Source organism: Filicampus tigris, chromosome 3 (assembly GCF_054856515.1).
Source record: "Filicampus tigris isolate MCC_2025a chromosome 3, RoL_Ftig_1.0, whole genome shotgun sequence".
Lineage (NCBI taxonomy): Eukaryota > Metazoa > Chordata > Actinopteri > Syngnathiformes > Syngnathidae > Filicampus > Filicampus tigris.
In genome coordinates this window covers 16977871-16997299 of record NC_141219.1, presented here as the reverse complement: position 1 = coordinate 16997299, position 19429 = coordinate 16977871, and the positions used below count along the sequence as shown (strand labels likewise).

Below are 19429 nucleotides of genomic sequence, written 5' to 3'. Positions count from 1 at the left end.
TGTGTTACACATTCAAAAACGACTGCCGCTCTGACAGACGCCTCAACTAATTTTGGAATGGGATGCTCAGGGCGTCGCATGTGAGCTGAGACAATGAATAGTGAACAATTAGTTCCAACTGCACCTAATTAGTAAAAGGAACAAAGGATACAAGCGCACTAATATAACTAACAAACGTGAGGAAGTTACACATTACGTTCCCATTATACGAAGGCAGTAGCAACACTGTCGACAATTCAATACCATTCCACAGCACAAAATAAAAAAAGCTTATCTCAGTCCGATTGCATTTAAATTGTTTGGATTGCACAGTCAATACAAATGATTGGGTAAACCTGGGTTAGATGATCTGATATCAACAAAAATGTGTTTTCTGGAACGTGACCGTCAATGAGAAAAGTCAGTGTGCTTCTCAGGTGGAGCAAAACCTTTTTCCCCAGAGTTATTACAATTCTCTGTAAAACAAGCACATAATTCATTGAGATAGCTATTTGTAAAAAACAAAAATCTCAGTGTTGTTAAAAGTGAAGACAATTTGAAAGAAACATGAAGTCGACCCCTATGATTTGCCTTCGCGGGTCACATAAAAGGATGTCGCGGGCCAGATCTGGCCCCCGGGCCTTGACTTTGACACCTGTGCTTTAAGCTTTGTCTTTAAGCTGACTAAAACTGAAAAGTGATCAAAATGCTGGGACAGGACCACCTCCTTCTGAAGTTTCTCCACCGTTCGGTCCAGCAGCCGCCTCTCATCCTCAATGTCGTTCTTCATATTCTTGAACTGCTCCTTCTGAACCTTCTCCTCTTGAAGACTCTCCTCCAACGCCTTGTGCTCACTGCTGAGCTTGGAAAAGTTCCTCTAGCAAAGCATATAAATATATCACATAAACAGAAGGTCAGATGTGGCTTAGAGCAAAGAAAGGTGGGAGTCGCTCACCTGCACATCTTCAAGTCGTAATGTCAAAGCTCTGTTGGCACGAGACATCTCCTCCTCTTGCTCCTTAATTTCATACAAAGACTCCTCCAGCTGCTTCTTCTCTTTCTGTGGAAATCAAGTTCAAGCATTTTATGAAGCTCTACAGCTTTCAGTCCACACGGGCCAATGTTTCCGCGTCACCTCCATCCGTGCCGCTCGGTCTCCCAGCCTGCTTTCCTGCAGCTTGGTCTCGTCGATGATGCGGTTGAGTTTGGCCACTTCGTTTTCCAGCTCTTGCACCCGCTTGCGCAGCCGTTCCGCCTCTTGGCTCAGACGTCCTGCTTGGCCCTCCAGCGCGTCCTTCGCCGCCTCCACTTCAGCCTTCTCTTGGACAACGGCGGTGCTGCTCTGGAAGTGACGAGACAGGCAACTGGCTTCAGCACCGACGAGGCTCACAAGGTGGAAGGAAATGCGCCACGTGAAATTTGAGACTCCTTGAAATGTTTTGTGATATCATATGTGGCGTGATGGGTTTGTACACGAAGCTCAGGTTTCCTGCTGTGTCATCGCATTAAGTGGTTGTGAAATTCACACAGGCCGATACAGTATATCTATTTACATCCTATGTGCATCATGTTGAAGTGCACGCATATATGAACCATGTCAGCTATAAACAGCGGTGGGACGTAACTTACTTACAGGGATCTTTCCATTATTATCTACCAATCAACTGAAATCATTTCTACCTGTCACGATGGCATAAACAGATAAACAAAGATGCATTATTCGGAGTATATAATATTTTTTAGACAGTAATAAGTGAAGTCAGATAATTTCCCTCCGTGCACTGTATGACCTCTCACAACATTTATGTACCTCTAGAAAGACTACTGGGTTGTTCTCACTATTTTTTTTTCCCTATAAAAGTAATAACCAGATTTGGCTTTTTCCGATATTGCATATATAATTCAGCGATAAAATAAACAACCTTGCTGAGATTTGGGATGTTGTTTGTGCGTTTATGTGTTTTGAGCAGTGAATAATAGCCGCTGTGACCACTTGAGGTTTGTGACACGCCGACACCCCCATGTAAACAACTTAAAGCTCTTCATATCAACTTCAAAAACATTTGTTACCAATAAACTGGTAGAATGAAATGACAACATCGCTGTCCATAATGTGACAATACTTCTGCAAAAAAAAATTCTGTTACAAGCGTTTCATTTCGCGTTTCACACGAGGTACCTGCGCCAATAAATAAAATAAACGGCGTAATATTATCCGCTGGATCTACCGGTACTTTACAAACTAAAACCGGAAGTTCAATTGTTTCACTTTAAATGTTATGTTTGACTGCTAACATGTTTGAAAAACATTTTTGTCTAATCCGTATTGAGCATGGTGTCCATTTTTTATTTTCTGGGCGCGACCATACAATGAAATAGATGGACATATATCACACTAGTTGCACCTTATTGTGTATTCTTGAGTGTGAGTCAGCAGGATTTGAAAGGCACACATTTCAGCTGCAGGCCAATCATATTTTGCGACGCAAGCAGTGATCGGTTGGTGTCCACCGTGATCCTCGACCGTACATGGAAGCAATTGTTTCCATCTGTTCAGGAGTCAGAGGTAGTTTTCTACGTATAATTGTTCATTTGTACCCATTTTTCAATATCTTTGTGCTAGGTAGTGAAACTGTTCAAGTGTAAAAATAATTAATTTCAAAACTATTTGGCAAAATAGTGCTCGGTGTTTGGTGTCCATCTAACAATCGTACCAACCAACATAAAAAACATGACATTTAAAAATCTCCTGCGAACATAGCACACTGCAGGAAGGTTTGATTTAAAGTGTGTTTATTTTCAACTGGTTTTGCACAAGTTCCGTTTTGGGCTCGCACGTCACACTCCTGGACCATGTTTTCTAACAACAACCGAAACTGTCAAATTGTGACCATGTGATGGAACGCTGTGCACAAAATAGGAGCGGCAGGTTGAAATCAGTTTACAAGAGTAGTCTGACAACAGCAGTGCAAGTGCAAACCTCACATTGATAGAGCAGATAAGTGCTTTCAGTCAATTTGACAGCTTCGTTACATCGGAGGCTTAGCGAGGTTTGATCGGAAGCAACACTTTTGTGTGTCATTTAGGTGGAATGTCAGGGAACGGGTTTGGGACTTTGCTGTTTATATCAGCACAGCTCAGCTCCTCATGTGTCCTCATGTGTACATGCGCTCTGCCAACCAGCATCGTAAATATCCCACAACACAGGTGCATACAAGTGAATGTGCATTGTGTATGTATGGAATGTGCCTGAGTTTTTATGTTCTGTCACACTGTTTAACATGTAAGCAGACGTAGCTACAACATGTACCCTTTCCGTGAACTTATTAAACAAGAACTTGCCCAATGGTGATGTGGGAGTCATTTTTGCAGATAAGGTAAAAAGTTTTGTTTGTGAGATCATCACATTGTAACAAAATGTGGGAAATGTCATCATTTTTTGCCAAATCTCCTTGAGGCCTTTAAGACTTCATTTCGGGCTGCCTGTTGACAAAACAGATATGACCTATACTCCTTTTTTTTTTTAGACAAAATAGTATCAAGTACGTCGGTGCCCATATGTGTGTAATTGTACACACATGCAGAGACACATGTGAATGACACTTTCATTAGTTACACTTGCACAATAGTTACACTTACTGTAAGATGCAATGAACTGTATCCAAAAGTCTGCCCTTAAAAGATGAATGAGAATGCTCTGTATTCATTTAGCAACCAGTTAATTACAGTGGTACTTTGCTGCGGTTTACAAGTGCAATGCATTATGCTGGTTCCACTATGCTGGTTACCTTATTTCATCGCATAGGCCACAAAACTTCCAAATTTTGTCAAAACTCAACTCAATTCTATTTATAGCTCACTTTAACAAAAACCGCAGCTGTAACAAAGTGCTGCCGATGCTTTAGTGATGTGGGGGACAAGTTGCATTAACTGAACTGGACAAACAGTCATACACACAAATGCAAAATGAAAACAGTCGCAAGGAGCATGGAGACAACGCTCATACTGAATTAACCACGTGGTACAGCTGGAGTCAGTGGACCTGACATCACTCATTAGGCTAAGGCCTTGCAAGAACACATGAATTCTACAGTATGTGTCTTTGACTTTCAGTCAATACCAATCCCAGTATCTGCGGCGTTACTATACATCTACTGCTATTCAAAAAAATACCCCAAGACTATGACATAGATACCACTTGACCAGCCTGTCTTGTACCTTCTGGGAAGGTGGAGTAGGAGCCATGTCAGACACATGGAATCACTTTAAGGTAAACACTGAGGAGAACACACGTTGTTAGCCAATTACAAATTACGCTCTGAAAAATGGGTGATAAACTTCTCTTACGTAGCGACAGAGCCTGCCTCCCCACCACTCCAGATGTCGGGCCGTCAGGCGAGCACCAATTTTCTCGAGCCCTTTCGCCCGCCGCGGTGTTCAGACTACTACTACTCTCAAACATGATAGGGCCCCGTTTTGCAGCATTTTAGTTTGGTTGTGTGCCGTGAGTTTTTTTTACTGTCAAATACAGCATGTAACTTGGCTCAATAAAGGTTGGGAACATTGCAATAGTATCGTATCGTGGCTACAGCAAATTTTTATAAGGACCTTTTAGTTTCTGTTGTAACCTGAAACTTAAATTAATATCCCAAGTTGAAAGGCCCCACTCATCGCACTGCCGCCACATGTGAAAAGACACGTTTCTTCTGTAAGAAAAAAAGATGACACGCATGTACCTCCCAGCTCCTACTGCTGACAGGCCAGTCAGGCCAGTTCTCCTAGTCACCGCACAGCAACCCTCAACTTCACCGGCGACACTCTTTTCATAACTCACATCATGTAAAGGTGTACTGTAAATCATTGCAAATATTTTGTGCGAAGCTTATAAGAGAAGTGCAAATGTTCAACCAGTTTGAGCAAAATGTCTTAGAATTGAGATCACTATTGGTGTTGGTTCATGGGAGTGAGTTACAAATCCCTCCAGGAAGTTCACTTATTATTTTTACAACTTTTAAGAATCGTAGGCCATCCATGAAATAGTCACAGGTTATGCTGCGGTAATGGAAAAGAAAACAAATTACGTTAACCGAGGCTTGCTGAAGGAGAGTCCCAATAATAATACACAACTGATACTGTTAGTGTACACAAAATACAGCACCAGCATTTCACTGACCCAATTCCCACACCACGTTGAAATCCACCAACAACTGACCTGTTAAGTTACAGGTCACTGAAAGGACTGCACCCATAAACACTAATAGGTCACAAGATTTACTACACGTTGAAAAATCTAACGGGATCCAATGCGAGGGCAGCATTAAAAATTCCGGCTGTTAGGATGCTCCGTCGGGGCTGACACAGTCAGAGAGGTATCAACTGAACAATTATGTTTCTGATTGTGGTCTTAATTTGCTGTCGTATTCTTGACTATAAAGAGTTAATCATCGAACACACATTCCTCAAGCTTACCCAGCAATCACTGAGGGATTAGTACTTCTAAATAAACAGTCACATTATAAGATGTAAGAATTGTAATTCTTCAAATACAATCAAACAAAGTGAGTCACAACCCATAAAAACGTAAACACAAATATTCCCAAAGACTATTGTGTAGTCACATGATGAGGACTAAAACTCTCTTTTCGTCTCCACTAACTTCTCCTCTCCTTGTTTCATTTGGGAGGTGTTGTGCACTCAAAGTGTTTGTATAACGTTGCACATTAACTGACTTTGTGCAGTCTTTGAAGCACTGCGTTGAAAGTTGGGAGCCGTTCAGTCACGTTGCCACCCACCGATTCAATGTCCAGCGTGACAACGAACATTTTGACAAACTTTTCTCATTAAAACTGCACTTAAAATGCAATCTGACTGTAATAATAATAATATTAAAAGAAAACATCGTAAACATCAATAATGGAGCAGTGAAGAACCATGTTTGACTGGTATGAGGAAACCAGACTCAAAACAGACACGCCATTTCAACGACATCACTTGAAAAGTTTCACTACTGATTGTATAAAAATGCATTAAGCTTTCGATTATACTGCTTTTGTTCTAAACGACGACAAGCTGTTTCCAGTTTTCTCATTTCCTGTTAGAGCTCAGCGAGAGGGACGTTTACTGCTAAGCAGGAAGCTCCCAAACGCACGATTTCCTCCGTTTAGGGGCAGCTGCAACAACACGCAAACCGATTACGTGTTGGCAAATAGAGCCACCGTAAGCAAGTGCATCCATAAACAAAACTATTAATCCTTACTGTCCAGCACTGAGGTGACAGTTATTGTAGTCCATGCACAGCTATTTCCGCATCCTCACTCAGGGCATCTTTCATTTTCAAATTGTCACCATTTGTGTCCAATAGAGTGACCCATATTAACTGGAAAACTGAAGCTAATGGCCGAGGCACAGTTATCACAGTTATGATTGCAGGCATTCAGTTTAATACGCTTTCCTAATTCGTGACAATTAATAATATATATATATATATATATATATATATATATATATATATATATATATATATATATATATATATATATATATATAAAAGGTCATTCAAATGTCGATTAATCGTATTTTAGAGTGGACCAAAATTGGAACGTGGTCAAAAAAAAAATCGGGTCAATGACTTCTACTTTCAGAATTTTTGCTCCAAGGACAGGAACACAAAAACAAGAAAAAAAACAATATCCTAGCCAGTTTCTGGTTTCACATGGGCCCGACTATGCAAAAAAATGATCTGGGCTGCTCCTTTTCTGATGGAGCGCCAACTCCTTTGAGTTTTAACATCAGAAATGCATACAGTACAGCTTTTGAAAGATGTAAATATTCCCACATGTATAAAATCTCATTTCCTGATACATCTGTCAACAAGCAGACCTTTCGTCCACTGTTTCCTCCCTCCTCCACTCTACCGTCACCTGCTTATTAATCAGCTCCTAAAGCAGCTCTGGGAGTGACGGTGCTATCATCAAACACACAGACTCGTGCCGGTCCCTTTTGAGGGAAGGCTCTTCTCCGATCAAGAAAGTTTGATGATCAGACAGTGAAAGTTCAGTTCACACCCTCCAAGAGTTGACTCAAGAGGCGGGCGAAGATACCAGCGAGGACACAACCGCCTGCGAAATGAGCTGCACTGCAACTGTACAGCCGATATAAAAAGTCTATTAACTCCTGTTTCAATATTACTGCATATGTCAAATAAAATGATAACAACACAAATACATTCAAAACTTTTTCCACCATTAGTGTGAACTATAACCTGTACAACTTAATGATTTTTTTTCAGAGCTGGGCATTCCGTCTATTTGACAGACCGCGGGGGAGGAGGGGGGGACGGATGGCTTTGCTAGTGAAAATTTAGTCGGACTCGCCGACGGACGGCCTACTTCAAATTACAGGCGGACTGGCCTTATAGACGGGCACTAGTCCCCCAGCCCCCAGGTTCAGGAGTATGAAGAAAGAATTCAAAAAACGTGTTGAGTAGTAGGCCCACTTTTGGGAAACGACAGCTGAGACACATTAAAAGCTCAAACCGAGACTGTAGGACCAAAACAGAGATAAGAGATTGAACAGCACTATCCCTAATAATTGAGAAGGTCCCACAGGTCAGGGCGGGTGCACTGGCTGTAACAGAGGGCAAGCTGAGTGAAGGGGGTCTGCAGGGTGCACATTCTCCACTTTGACCCCCGACATTCCTGGAAGCAAACCGGTCGCTCCACTCGCTATACCTCACCCGTCCACATTGCTTGCATACCAGTGCATGCTGACACCGAAAGATCCCATTCCAAGAGTGCACACGTTTTCAATTACAGAGCGTCGAGAGCTCAGGCGGGACTCCTGAAATCAAGTCCTAATTCATTTAAGAGCGGTCTGATGACAGTTTTGTAACCTTCATCAAATTCCACACATTTCAGCTGATTGAGAACACAATGCGCCGTTCAAGTAAAGACACAAAACAGACCCCTCGCCTCCTTTCAGGGGCTCGGCCTCGCAATCCCCTTTCTACAGCACACTGACCCACTTATTGAGACAGTCCCAACCCCCGCTGGCATTATTGTGTGAAACTCATCATTCATTTTCGCTCGAGGGTCACAATTGCCACCACTCTTTTAGGCCAAAGAAAAAGAGGGGGCAAGGCGCAAACCCGGGAATGGATGCTCATTAGATTAGTGAGGGCTTGCCACTGCAATTACCTCGTATACGTGGCAGTTTGGTGTTCCACTTTCCAGCATTCTGTACAAGGGACCTGCTGGTCACCCCAAAAGAGGTGGGCCGCACAAAAGAGGAGGTGGTTCCCGACTTTGAATGTTTCTTAGACGAGGAAGCAAGCAGTATTTTTAGCCAACAACAAAGTACAACAGCTCTGTTCTTCGTTCTCCGCTGCTTCTCTCGCTAGCCGTACGATGCGTTCATGAACTTCGGAAACATCACAACTCAGCAAAACACAAATCCGACCACAACACAGATAACCCAATTTGTTACAAAATGCTCTTGAACATTCAAAGATTTCAATGCCTAAAAAGTGTAAATAATTTCATAAAGACTTTAAAGTTACTTTATTGCATTATAAAGAGTTTTAATACAGTTAGCAATAATTGTAGCTCTTATTTTGTATCTCTCTTATTCTGTATTTTTTTCATCACAAAAAGTTTATATGTACTGTAATGACAACTTGTCTTTAACTTGAATACTTAGATGTGTCATAGGCTGTTGCTGCTGAGTGTTTAAAGATTACTAAAGTAAGAGATCTTTATTGTTAGTGTATTTTTGATTCTGGTGTAAAGAAAGCAGAAAAAATGTTGTTTTTTTTTATAATGTGTAGTGTAGTTAACAATGTTTGAGTCAATATCACCATTAAGTACCTTTGGTGTACTCACTCATCATGAAAATGTAGCAGATTAATTCAAGTCTGAGACTTTATTTTCAGCAGCCACACATTTGCATCCACACCAATACTGTACAATGATAAGTCTCTTATAATGTGTCATTTTGTGTACATTTTTCCCCCCAACTTGATGTACCGTATGTGATTTTGGCATGCCCCACATACTGCTCTGCTAACTGTGTGTGCAGTTAATTATGTTTAAAAAAACTAACATGGTTTTACTGTCCAAGTTATTGACAGCATATGCCATTTTCATCATGCATATAAATTTTTTTTGACCATGCTCACCATCTTGCTGACTGAATCATGTTGCTAAGTGAAGGCCCATCGTTCGCTCATAACCAAAAATGTCCATGCTCTCATTGCCCACCCTGACAGCAGCCTGACATATGTTTCTGTCTGCAAGCACATTGTCTGCTTGCAGCTATTAAAAAAGTGTGAGAGTTTGACCAATATGCATTTCTCACAACATAACATCTACCTAATACAATGAATATGACGTTCAGTGGAAAAGCTTGATTTTTTTTTTTTTTTCTGGTGAAATTGGGACGTCTCAAAGGCACTTTAAGGTAATATTGACTCCTGTAAAAAAGTTGGTTGGAATGCGCAAGCTAGGGAGAGGACAATACTGCAAGCACACAAAAGGAAAACCCCTAAAGAGCAAGGACGCAGTTCAATACTAAAAGCAAAGCAAACAATGACTTCATTTTCCAAGATGTTTACAAAAGCGTTAAGGATAGACCCCTGATGACGAAGTCCCTTGGGAGGTGGGGCACACAGTACCTCTAAACAACAAAGGAATTGTGCTCAATGGTCAGTCTGCTATAGCTACTGTGGGCCCCCCCCCCAACCAGCACCACAGGAAGTCGAGCACAAGGACAACTTCCACCCTTTGAGACAAACAGGACGCACACTAGTCGTACTTCGACATTTTGAAAACAATGTTGACTCACAACCTCCTCCAAAAACTTGACCAAAACTGTATTACACCAACACTCATACGGAGGCTGCTATAAATCAAATCATTTCAATGACATTGCCACATTGCAGGTAACTCCCTTTCATCTCACGTCAATGTAATCAACAGCCATTATCAAATGATGTACTTATAAACAAAAATAACACCTCTGTTGAGAAACACCGGACATGATAAAGTCAACCCAAAAAAATGTTGTCAATGTATTTCAGATCATCATCATGTTTCAATCTGTTGAGTCGATTGTGAGGCCGTGCAACGTAGGCTGTTTAACAAAAGAAAATATTTTACTTTCATGTGCATGCAGTGAACATTTGTTTATAATCTATGCTGAGGCACTCCCTTTTACGCACTACAGAACCAAAACCACTACCGTTTGTTTTCATTTTTATGTTGACGTATGTTTCCTGGCGAGCTGATAAGTAACACAGCAAGGATAATAATGACTACTTTGCTGCAGCAGATACTGTTACAAATAAAGCCATCTGCTTTATCCACAGTACTTGAAAAGATGGTGCCTTGCGAGGTTTGATAATGGGCCGAAACTATTTAAAGTGGAAGTCAAATCAAACATTTTTCATAACAATAATTATGTTCTATGCGCACCCGCTCATCTAAAAACAGTATTCAGATTAATACTGCGTTTGTGGAATCCACCCATGCCATTTTGTGCCATTTTGCCTTGGACTGCCAGGTTTGCCGGCGGCTCAGGTTTGGAGCATCACGGCTCACCTTGTTTTTCCCGGGTTTGGTCATGTGACATTGGCAAGCTGAGCCCTTAGGCACCGTGATGTCGTTTTCAGTCGACGGCAAGTGGCGACACAAGGCAAAAAGGCAGCAGGCACAGGTTGGCCGTTTACCACATGGTTAGTTGGTTAGGTCATTGTTAGCTTCTTCCGCATGCTCCTTCGGAGTGTTTTCATTTGGTATTTGTATGTTTGACTATATGTAATGTTCAATATAGAGCGGAAAGTGCCTCGGCGTGTTTTGGAACAAGTGGGTTGGGGAGAGGAAGAGAATAAGGAGGCGTACCTGCTTGGTCTCCTCCAGTGACCTGTGCAGCCGACTCATCTCCCTCTCATACTTCTCCTTCATCTTGTCCATCTCCTGATCGTGAGCGGCAACTTCCTCCTTCAGGGCTCCCTTCAAAGCTGTCAGCTCCCTCTCCCGCTTCCTCAGAACATCCTCCTGTTCCTCCTTGGCCACGAGAACTTCTTGCAACTCCACCTTCAGGTGCATTATGTCCTACAGAAAATTAGTTTGGAATATTGTTACTATATTGGCCTGGGCAAAAGCAGAAAACGATACTTGACAGCGTGTTTATAAAGTCAAACGGGTTGCTTCCTTTCAAAACTGCTTTACATGGAAAGCCATTTATTCGATATCCTTGATTTCGATCTTAGGTCTGTGCTAGTACGCGCTTTGTTCTCACTGGAAAGACAATTCAGCGCACTAGTTAAATAACTAGGTGCACTTGAAGCACGGCGGTGTCTTCGATAGTAATGTTTTTCCCCATCACCACCATCCACTACTGTATGAAATTTCTGCTCATTAGTAATACAGTGATCCCTCATTTATTGCGGTTAATGAGGTTCCAGAACCCGGCACGATAGGTGAAAAAACGCAAAGTAGCGTCAGAGTTATTATTATTATCATGATTATTTTATATGATATTTATTGTACAGTTTTATTTTGGGGGGATTTGCGCCTCTGTTACGCTGTTGCGAATCCCCGACATGTTTCCCACACTTCTAAATACTTGTTAAAAAAATCAATGTAACTTTAAAAATGCAAAATGAAGAATAAATACCAAGCTGCAGGCTGTGATAAGAATTGAGCTTCGAGCGCGGCAGCTGACGACCACGATGGAACGTTCGCTAAAAACTACGCTAAAGTTTTAATTTTTATCATAAAATTGATTTACCTTAACTAGAATGCCATAGTGCAATTTATCCAATCCTGCACTTTAAAACGCTTGTCGTCGTCGTGAAAAGTGAAAGTAAAAACGGGCGTTTCTTCTTCTTCTTTTCCTGCATTTTCTTCTTCCCTTTGTTGCCTCTTACTTCATTTAAAAACAAAGAAGAAGCAACGGCCGCCGGAGGGGATTAGGCATTAACTTTATCTTTGCACAATAACATCAATAAAGTCCTTTGGATAAAATGCAACGCGGGATTGTAGTTAAGGTAAACTGTTTTAAGACAACCTAAGACAAAACTAACAAACACTTTCACGCTTTATTTGGCGATGTCTAAGTCGTCCGTGCTTGCTAAACACAGCCGTTGTGCTGTACTATCCCATTTCTACAAAACTTTATTAGAGCAAACACATCATTACAAATACGGAGGAGAAAGTATCCGGCTTGACTCTGACTAAATCAACGGCACATTTGAATAGTGGACGAGACTAGCGAGAGGCCGCGATGATGCGCACCCAGTCAGCTCACACATACAGTACACAGTGGAAAATTTAAATCCACTTGCGCCCTCGTTGGTCGATCTCGCGCTGGGAACCAGTTACCGCCTTTTATGAGTGCCCGCATGCATGTACAAAGCCTCCGAGTCAACTCATATCTTTGAAAAAATGCGTCTTTCTGCAATATAGCTGCCGATATGGCTGTGTTTTTTCATTTTTAATTTGTTTTGAATGCTTCTGAAAAATCCGCGATGCACCGAGGGTGCGAGAGTTGAAGCGCGAAGTAACGAGGAATCAATGTAGTAGGTAAAACTGTGCACGTGTTGACATCTTTGCGCTACTAATACTACTCATAATGCATTACATGTTTATTAATAGAATTTTTAAATGTCACTAGTAATTCGCACTTGTCCACTAGTGCAGTTTTGTCTCACTAGTAACATGTTGTCTGACTATATTCCAAAGTTTTCCATAAAGCTTTTTAGCATTTATTCAATACCCTTGATATCCAACTTAAACTCTAAGTACTAGTACTCTTTATCCTCACTTGTAAGACAATTAAGAGCTCTAGTAGAATAACTGTCTTACTAGTAAAAAAAAAAAATCACCTACAAGTGAAACTTTTGGCCTACTAGTACACAATTAAACCTGTGACTTGCAATGCTGAACACTGCCTTACCGCCATAATGGCGTCTCTCTCGCCGTCATCAGCAGACGTCTTGGCCGTGTCCAGCTCGTCGTGCATCTCCGACAGCTGGTCCTGCAGGTCTCGGATTTCCGTCTGGTATTGCTCCCTCTCCATCTTCACCTGGAACAGCCTGAAACGCCACACAATATGTCACAGCAGCTGGCCTACACTCTACGTGCACAGAGGCCTGTGTAACAGTTCACATGTACCAAGAGCAACAACTGTGCCTGGTCTTAACTTCAGGGTTCAAGTCAACTGACAAGTGAAAGTTTAGTCGGTCTCGCCAATGGACAAATTATAGACAGACCTGCCTATAGAGGGGCACTATTCCAGTTTGTAACAGAAAAAAAGTGAAAGAAAAAAAGACCATGTCTTTGAGAACTTGGGATAAAGAAAAACTAGTCAAGACAAAGCAAGCGTTTAAGCTGTTTTTGCATTTATTTGATATCAAGCTTGCAGTCCAACTAGTAGTCCTACTAGTTCCACTAGTAGAATAACTGTTGCCTAGGATGCAATTAAAACTCAAGTTATAACCCTTCTACAAATGTAATCAACTGAATGAAGATCCTCTGGGACTGGCGATTCCATAATTTTTGCCGGCGGTTGTAGAACGACTGTGTCTTACTGGGATCGTTTTCCACAACTGGCATCCAAACGTGCTTCCTAGTGCTATACATGGACCTTAAACTGACTATCAAGAATATCAAATAAATGCTGTAATGTCTTCAAGCATTTATTCTCGCAAGACAATTCAGCGCACTTGTAGAACACATGGACCGCACTAGTAGAATGACCGTGTCTTACGATAAGGTTTTCCACTCCTGCCTGTAGGACATTACTGCACACTAGTACAACCATTTTGTCATAACAGTAGAAAAACTACCGGTACATGTTACCGGTAAGGCAAAAATACTACTGAGCTTTTGGGTGATACTAGTAGGAACCAGGAGGTGATTAGTGTGTGACACGTCTACTAGTTAGGCCAAGTGGTGTTACTAGAGCAGCACAGTAGTTAATTAGTAAGGTTTAATTGCATACTAGTAGGCCAAAAGTGGCACAAGCCATGGAAAAAAACATTATTAGTGTGCCTTAGGCGTTTTACTAGTTCTTAATTGCCTTGCGAGTGAGGTCAAACCGTGTTCTAGTACATGGACCTTAAGTGTGGATATCAACTATATTTAATAAATGCTCATACTGTTTCCACACAGTGCATAGCATGCTGCAATGCATCTAATACAAAAAAGTAATGAAAGTGTCTCAGAAAACTCTCTAAAATCACAACCAGGGAATGATCATGCTGAAGTCTACAAGAGGCCATTGTGCCTCAAACTTAAAATTACGTAACTGTCCCGTTTGCATAATGTGCACGTTCACTCATTTATTATACAGTAAATAAAAGCCTTGGTGGAGCTCTGCATCCTTTGAGTTCTTACTCTTCAAGTGTGGTCTGGAGTTCTGCCTCCGTTTTGGCCAGTTTTTCCTTCAAGCTTTTGCGCTCTTCTGTAGTCCGGTCTAGTTCCCGCTGCAGCTCCTTCAAGCTTGAAGACTCCATACCGTCCGCCTTTTTTGTCTGATCGGGAAACATACATACACATATGGGCAAATGTGTTGGATACCCCACTGTTAATGAACGAAAAACCCACAGCGGTCAAAGATTAACCAATGGAAATCAGACATTGTGAAGGTTGGCTACAATCTGGTGGATCTTAAATTTTTGAATAATATGCGCAACTGTAGTCACAGGAACATCAAGCTGCTTATAGTTGTCTTAAAGGCTTTACCTTGAACATGCTTGTGTATAATTTTCTTCTTTTCTTTTCGACAACGCTATCCTTTGCTTGCGATGGTCCATGTTTAGTGTGGCATACATCATGTCACCAAACAGAGTGACTACTTATCATCCCCTTTAAATAGGCCGTCTGACTTATTACAAGTTTGGGGACACCAATAATGTTAATTAGAACACCTTAATTGACCCTGTGGTCTAGGGCTGGGAAAAAAAACGTCGGCCAACTCGGTTGTGTCTGTAATGTGCAAAGTGGAGCTGGGGTTGCTTGAAGATGGGAGTCACACAAACACGGGAATGTACACGCACGACAACGAGTAGGTTGGCTGGTACCACTAATACGATGTTAGGATAAAAGTTTTTATTTATTTTTTTTTACTTATTAGCTCATGTAATATACCTTACCATCGCTGGTTAGAACATACTCTGTGGCGTTTGTAGACTCTACTATATTGCAATCATTTTGCAAATGATGCTTGTGTGCGTGGCCATTTACTGAAATGCCTCTGAGACACTCAAAAAGGCTGAAAAGCCTTGTCACGTGGTTGAACTTGTGTCGTTCGTGCTGGATAATTTTTTCAGTAAGTTTTCACGTCCGCTGGAGCAGCTATTAATGGCAAAGATAGGCATTTTCGAATTTGAACGGCAACAGACCCTTGAAAATCAATATTCAAATGTTCTTTATTTATAGAAGTCGGCATAGTGTTCAAATTTCTCGCAAAGTCTCGCAAATTTAAGAGTTATGTGTTAAGGCGTCCTTGTCTAAAGGACATTTTCCCCGGTAAAAAAGTTAATTAAAAATATGGTGGGGAGTGGTTAACGTGCGGTGGAGTAATCGATTTCAAAAACATTCATTTGTGACAGTCCTACTATGGTCGAATTACTTTTAATCTTTTTCAGGGATAACATACGTTTATATATTTCAATTGTTTATTTTGTTAAATAATTCTGTTGAATCACAATTCAAAAGCAGTGCCTGATTTCAATTGGTTGATTTTCATTATTATTGTTTTATTTATTATTTCTTGTGCCAGATTTAAGTTTTTTCTATGACCACTGGGTTTTTTCTTTTCATGAACAGACAGACACCAACCACCTTGCCCACATGTACACACAATACGGCTGCATACAAATCTAGTCTCGACTGCCGATTGTTTGTTTTCTAGGGAGCAGCCTCTAAGTTCTGAACTTTTGATTGTGAGCTGTCCATTAAATCTCAAGTTATCCAACCCGCTGATCAAAGAGGAAAGAACATTTTAAATACACAAACATATTTTTGTTACCATTCTTTGTTCCTGAAGTTGTTGTTTCAGTTCGGCCATTCTTTTCTCCAGCGCAGCGTTTTGCTCTTGCAGGGCTTTGGTTTGCGCAGACAGACCCAAGGACTGACAGAAGAACACAACGTACAATAAATATTTACCTTCCTCATAGTTTGTGTTGGAGTGAAGTGGATAATGTTGGCGTGGACATTTTATTGTACTGGAGGGATAGAGAATGAACACCAAATTACTGTGTCAAATCCAAAGTAAGGAGCACATATTGCAATGTGTTTTGACTTTCAAGCTTTAAGATGTGATAGGTTATGTTGTTTATATTACCATCCATCTATTATCCAAAACGCTTATCCTCATAAGGGTGGGATTGGGGCCAATCCCAGCTGTCTATGGGCAGTAGGCGGGGTACACCCTGAACTGGTTTCCAGTAAATCACAGTCCACACAAAGACAAAACCATTCACACTCACAATCATACCTCGGGACAATTTAGAGTGTCCAATTAACCTAAAATGTGTGTTTTTGGAATGTGGGAGGAAATAGAATGGAGTACCCGGAGAAAACCCACACAGGCAGGGGGGGAACATGCAAACTCCACACAGGAAGGCCGGGGCCGGATTCGAACCCACGACCTCTGCACTGTGAGGCGGACGTGCTAACCAGTCAATCATCGTGCCACCTGTTTATATTACATCAACTGAAATCAAGTAAACATTAAAGTAAACAGTAACATTTGAAGAGGCTGCATACTTTGGCTCACTGACTTCCAAACTTCCAAGTCTGAGTGATTTTATGACTATTATTGTTTTGTTTTTGTGCTACTTTTACTGATAAAGCTGATACGGATGGTGGCAAAATCATGCATTACCTCTAGATCCACAAAGTACAATACAGAGATGCCTTGGTATACGAGTGACCAAACGTACAGGTTTTTCGAGATACCAGCCATCGTTCATCCAATTTTTGCTTTGACTTGCAAGCAAAAATTTGAGATACGAGCGCTACATGGTGGCCCTGAACTCAACTCAACTCAACTCATGACACAACAAGCACACTTTGACAGATAGTGAACAGTTCGTCAAAAAAGAGGATTCAGGCCATTTATGGCAATTCCCAGTTGAAGTTCTGCCAAACTAAACATAAAACAAACAAAAAAATACACTGTGTACTTTAAAACAACTTCATACCTTGCCCTAAAATCTGGTATCTTAATGCTAACACATAATGAGAAACACTATAGACAGGCTAACCAGTAGCACAGTGTCAAACTGTTATAACATTAAGCAATGTATTTTTTAGGACAAACGGTGGAGCAACACCAGTAGACAGGTAATATAACAATATACATAGGTAAACACTCTTTACCCTCTGTTAAGAGCGACTAATACTACTACGGCTTACTGAGGAGTTTTAACTAGCCTCATGTATATTCGTACGTATAATCGTATTTTAATTCTATTCAATTATGCCATTAGCATAAAGCATTTTCCATGAAAATGGGAGTCAATTCCCCCACCCCCAAAAATAAGAAATCAAATAAAAAAATCTTTTTAAAAAATAATATAGTATCTTTTTTGCAGAGTCAAACCTATGGTATTGTACAGCAGTTAGAAAAACAGAGGCTCTAACAGTGTCTCACTTTGTCATCAGGAGGGCCTGCCGTGGCTCGAGACTTCAACGTTTGAATCTTCTCAAAGACCAGGTTGACCTTTCTCTTGGTCGTTTCATCATTATCGGCGCTACTGCAGACAAAGACATACAGACCAGTCAGCGTAGGGTAAAACAGAAACTCTGATTTGCAGTTGGTCCGGGTGATTCTGGGAATAGAGATCAGTCATTCGCAGCTTGAAAAGAGGTCGGGGAGGGTCACGCTGCTTTGATCTGCCACCTCAGCGCACAAACAGCCTTGTTTCAGCCTCAAAGGCTACGTTCAGACTGCAGACAGATGCGACCCAAATCGTATTTTTTTTGCCCATAAGTGACCCATAGGTGACATTTTTATTACAGTCTAAACGGCTCAATTCAGTTTTTTTTTTTTGTTTCAAATCCGACCTGATCACTTTCATATGTTGTCCTAGATCGGATACCTAACCGATTTTTTGGCAATGCGACCAAATTGTACGTCTCAAAAGCCCAAAATGTGCTCCACACAGGCGGGGCAGAGTGCTTGGGAGGGAGACTGGCAAATGTCTGTGAATCTGCAAAGTTGTTTTGAGTAACAATGATGGCTTTATATTTGACTTTATTATAATCCTACTTGAAACGAAGCATAAAATGGAAATTTGTGGTGATTTGTGGTGCGGCAATGATGTGAAGTTATCTTTTGTAATCATCTCTATGAAATGAGATCGAGAAGCCTCGCCTGATTTCCCCCAAATATTTCTACTTCCTCCCACATCGCTTCTCTGTAGATATGGGATGACTAAAAAGATGAGCCCCGACAGTCTGGATCACATTACTTCCATAAACACTACGTTGTGTGTAATGTCATCTCTTATTCTGCGGATGCGGGTCAGTTTGGGGAAGCATTTGGTTCACACACCAAACAGACTGGGGTCGCAATTAAGATGTAATGTGAACAATTACCTACACAAACAAATCGGATTTCGCCGTTTGAATGAAGCCAAATCAACCATGCGGCATCATTATGAAAAGTACGCCTTGCAGGATGAGTTTACTGCACAGTGCACACCAAATCAAAATTAGCTGGAATTGAAATTTGTGCAAATAACCAGCCACAACATTATGTACACAAGTCGCTGACAGTGTAGTGGTACACACGCCTGAGTTGTGTGCGGGCAGCGTGGGATCGGTTCCCGCTCAGTGACGGTGTCTGTGTGTGTGTGCCCTGCGACTGGCTGGCGACCAGTTCGGAGTGTAGTCTGCCTTTTACCCATTGTCAGCTGGGATAGGCTCCAGCACCTCCCCGCGACCCTGTACAGGACAAGCGGCGTGGAAGATGACATGACATGACATTATGTACACCTGGTCAATCTAATTAGATCCAAAAAGAACTTTAATAATAGCTTTTTGAGGCCAAGTAATTCATAATCAAAGTAGTAGTGCATCACTGTGTTGTTGAACCTCTCCAATAAATAATCCCAGTAGTAAAGAACAAACTGACAAAAGTTCAAATGAATACCTCTCTTCTATTCTTATTAAACACAATAACATGCATGCAAGGTGCGTGCAGGTATTCTTTTTGTCCACTTGGTGTGACCATCCTCACATTGTGCTGTAGTACGAGGTGCCTGGCCTGGTAAGTGACATGGGTGTCAATGAATGGGAGTGCAGAGTTGGCTAGTTGTTAGTTAAGCGGCTAACCCATTAGACAGTCTGCTTGTTGAGGACCCCATGTAAGTTGAGGCCAATGGCAGCTTGCGTATAAACGTGCTAATAACTTGTTTGTGTTTCTTACCATGTGCTTG

At 41.3% G+C, this 19429-nt stretch overlaps 1 protein-coding gene across 2 annotated transcripts in view; it reads right to left on the bottom strand.

Moving 5' to 3' along the window:
- Nucleotides 1–19429, bottom strand: part of cgnl1 (cingulin-like 1) — a 42308-nt gene that overhangs the window by 14231 nt on the left and 8648 nt on the right. For both annotated transcript variants that reach the window (XM_086025448.1, XM_086025447.1), the window contains 8 exons: nucleotides 17641–17743; nucleotides 16012–16113; nucleotides 14376–14512; nucleotides 12934–13072; nucleotides 10875–11087; nucleotides 1115–1321; nucleotides 935–1039; nucleotides 704–856 (listed from right to left, as the gene is read on the bottom strand). In XM_086025448.1, coding sequence (XP_085881574.1) covers nucleotides 704–856; nucleotides 935–1039; nucleotides 1115–1321; nucleotides 10875–11087; nucleotides 12934–13072; nucleotides 14376–14512; nucleotides 16012–16113; nucleotides 17641–17743 — 1159 coding nt within the window. The remainder of the gene's footprint in view (nucleotides 1–703; nucleotides 857–934; nucleotides 1040–1114; nucleotides 1322–10874; nucleotides 11088–12933; nucleotides 13073–14375; nucleotides 14513–16011; nucleotides 16114–17640; nucleotides 17744–19429) is intronic.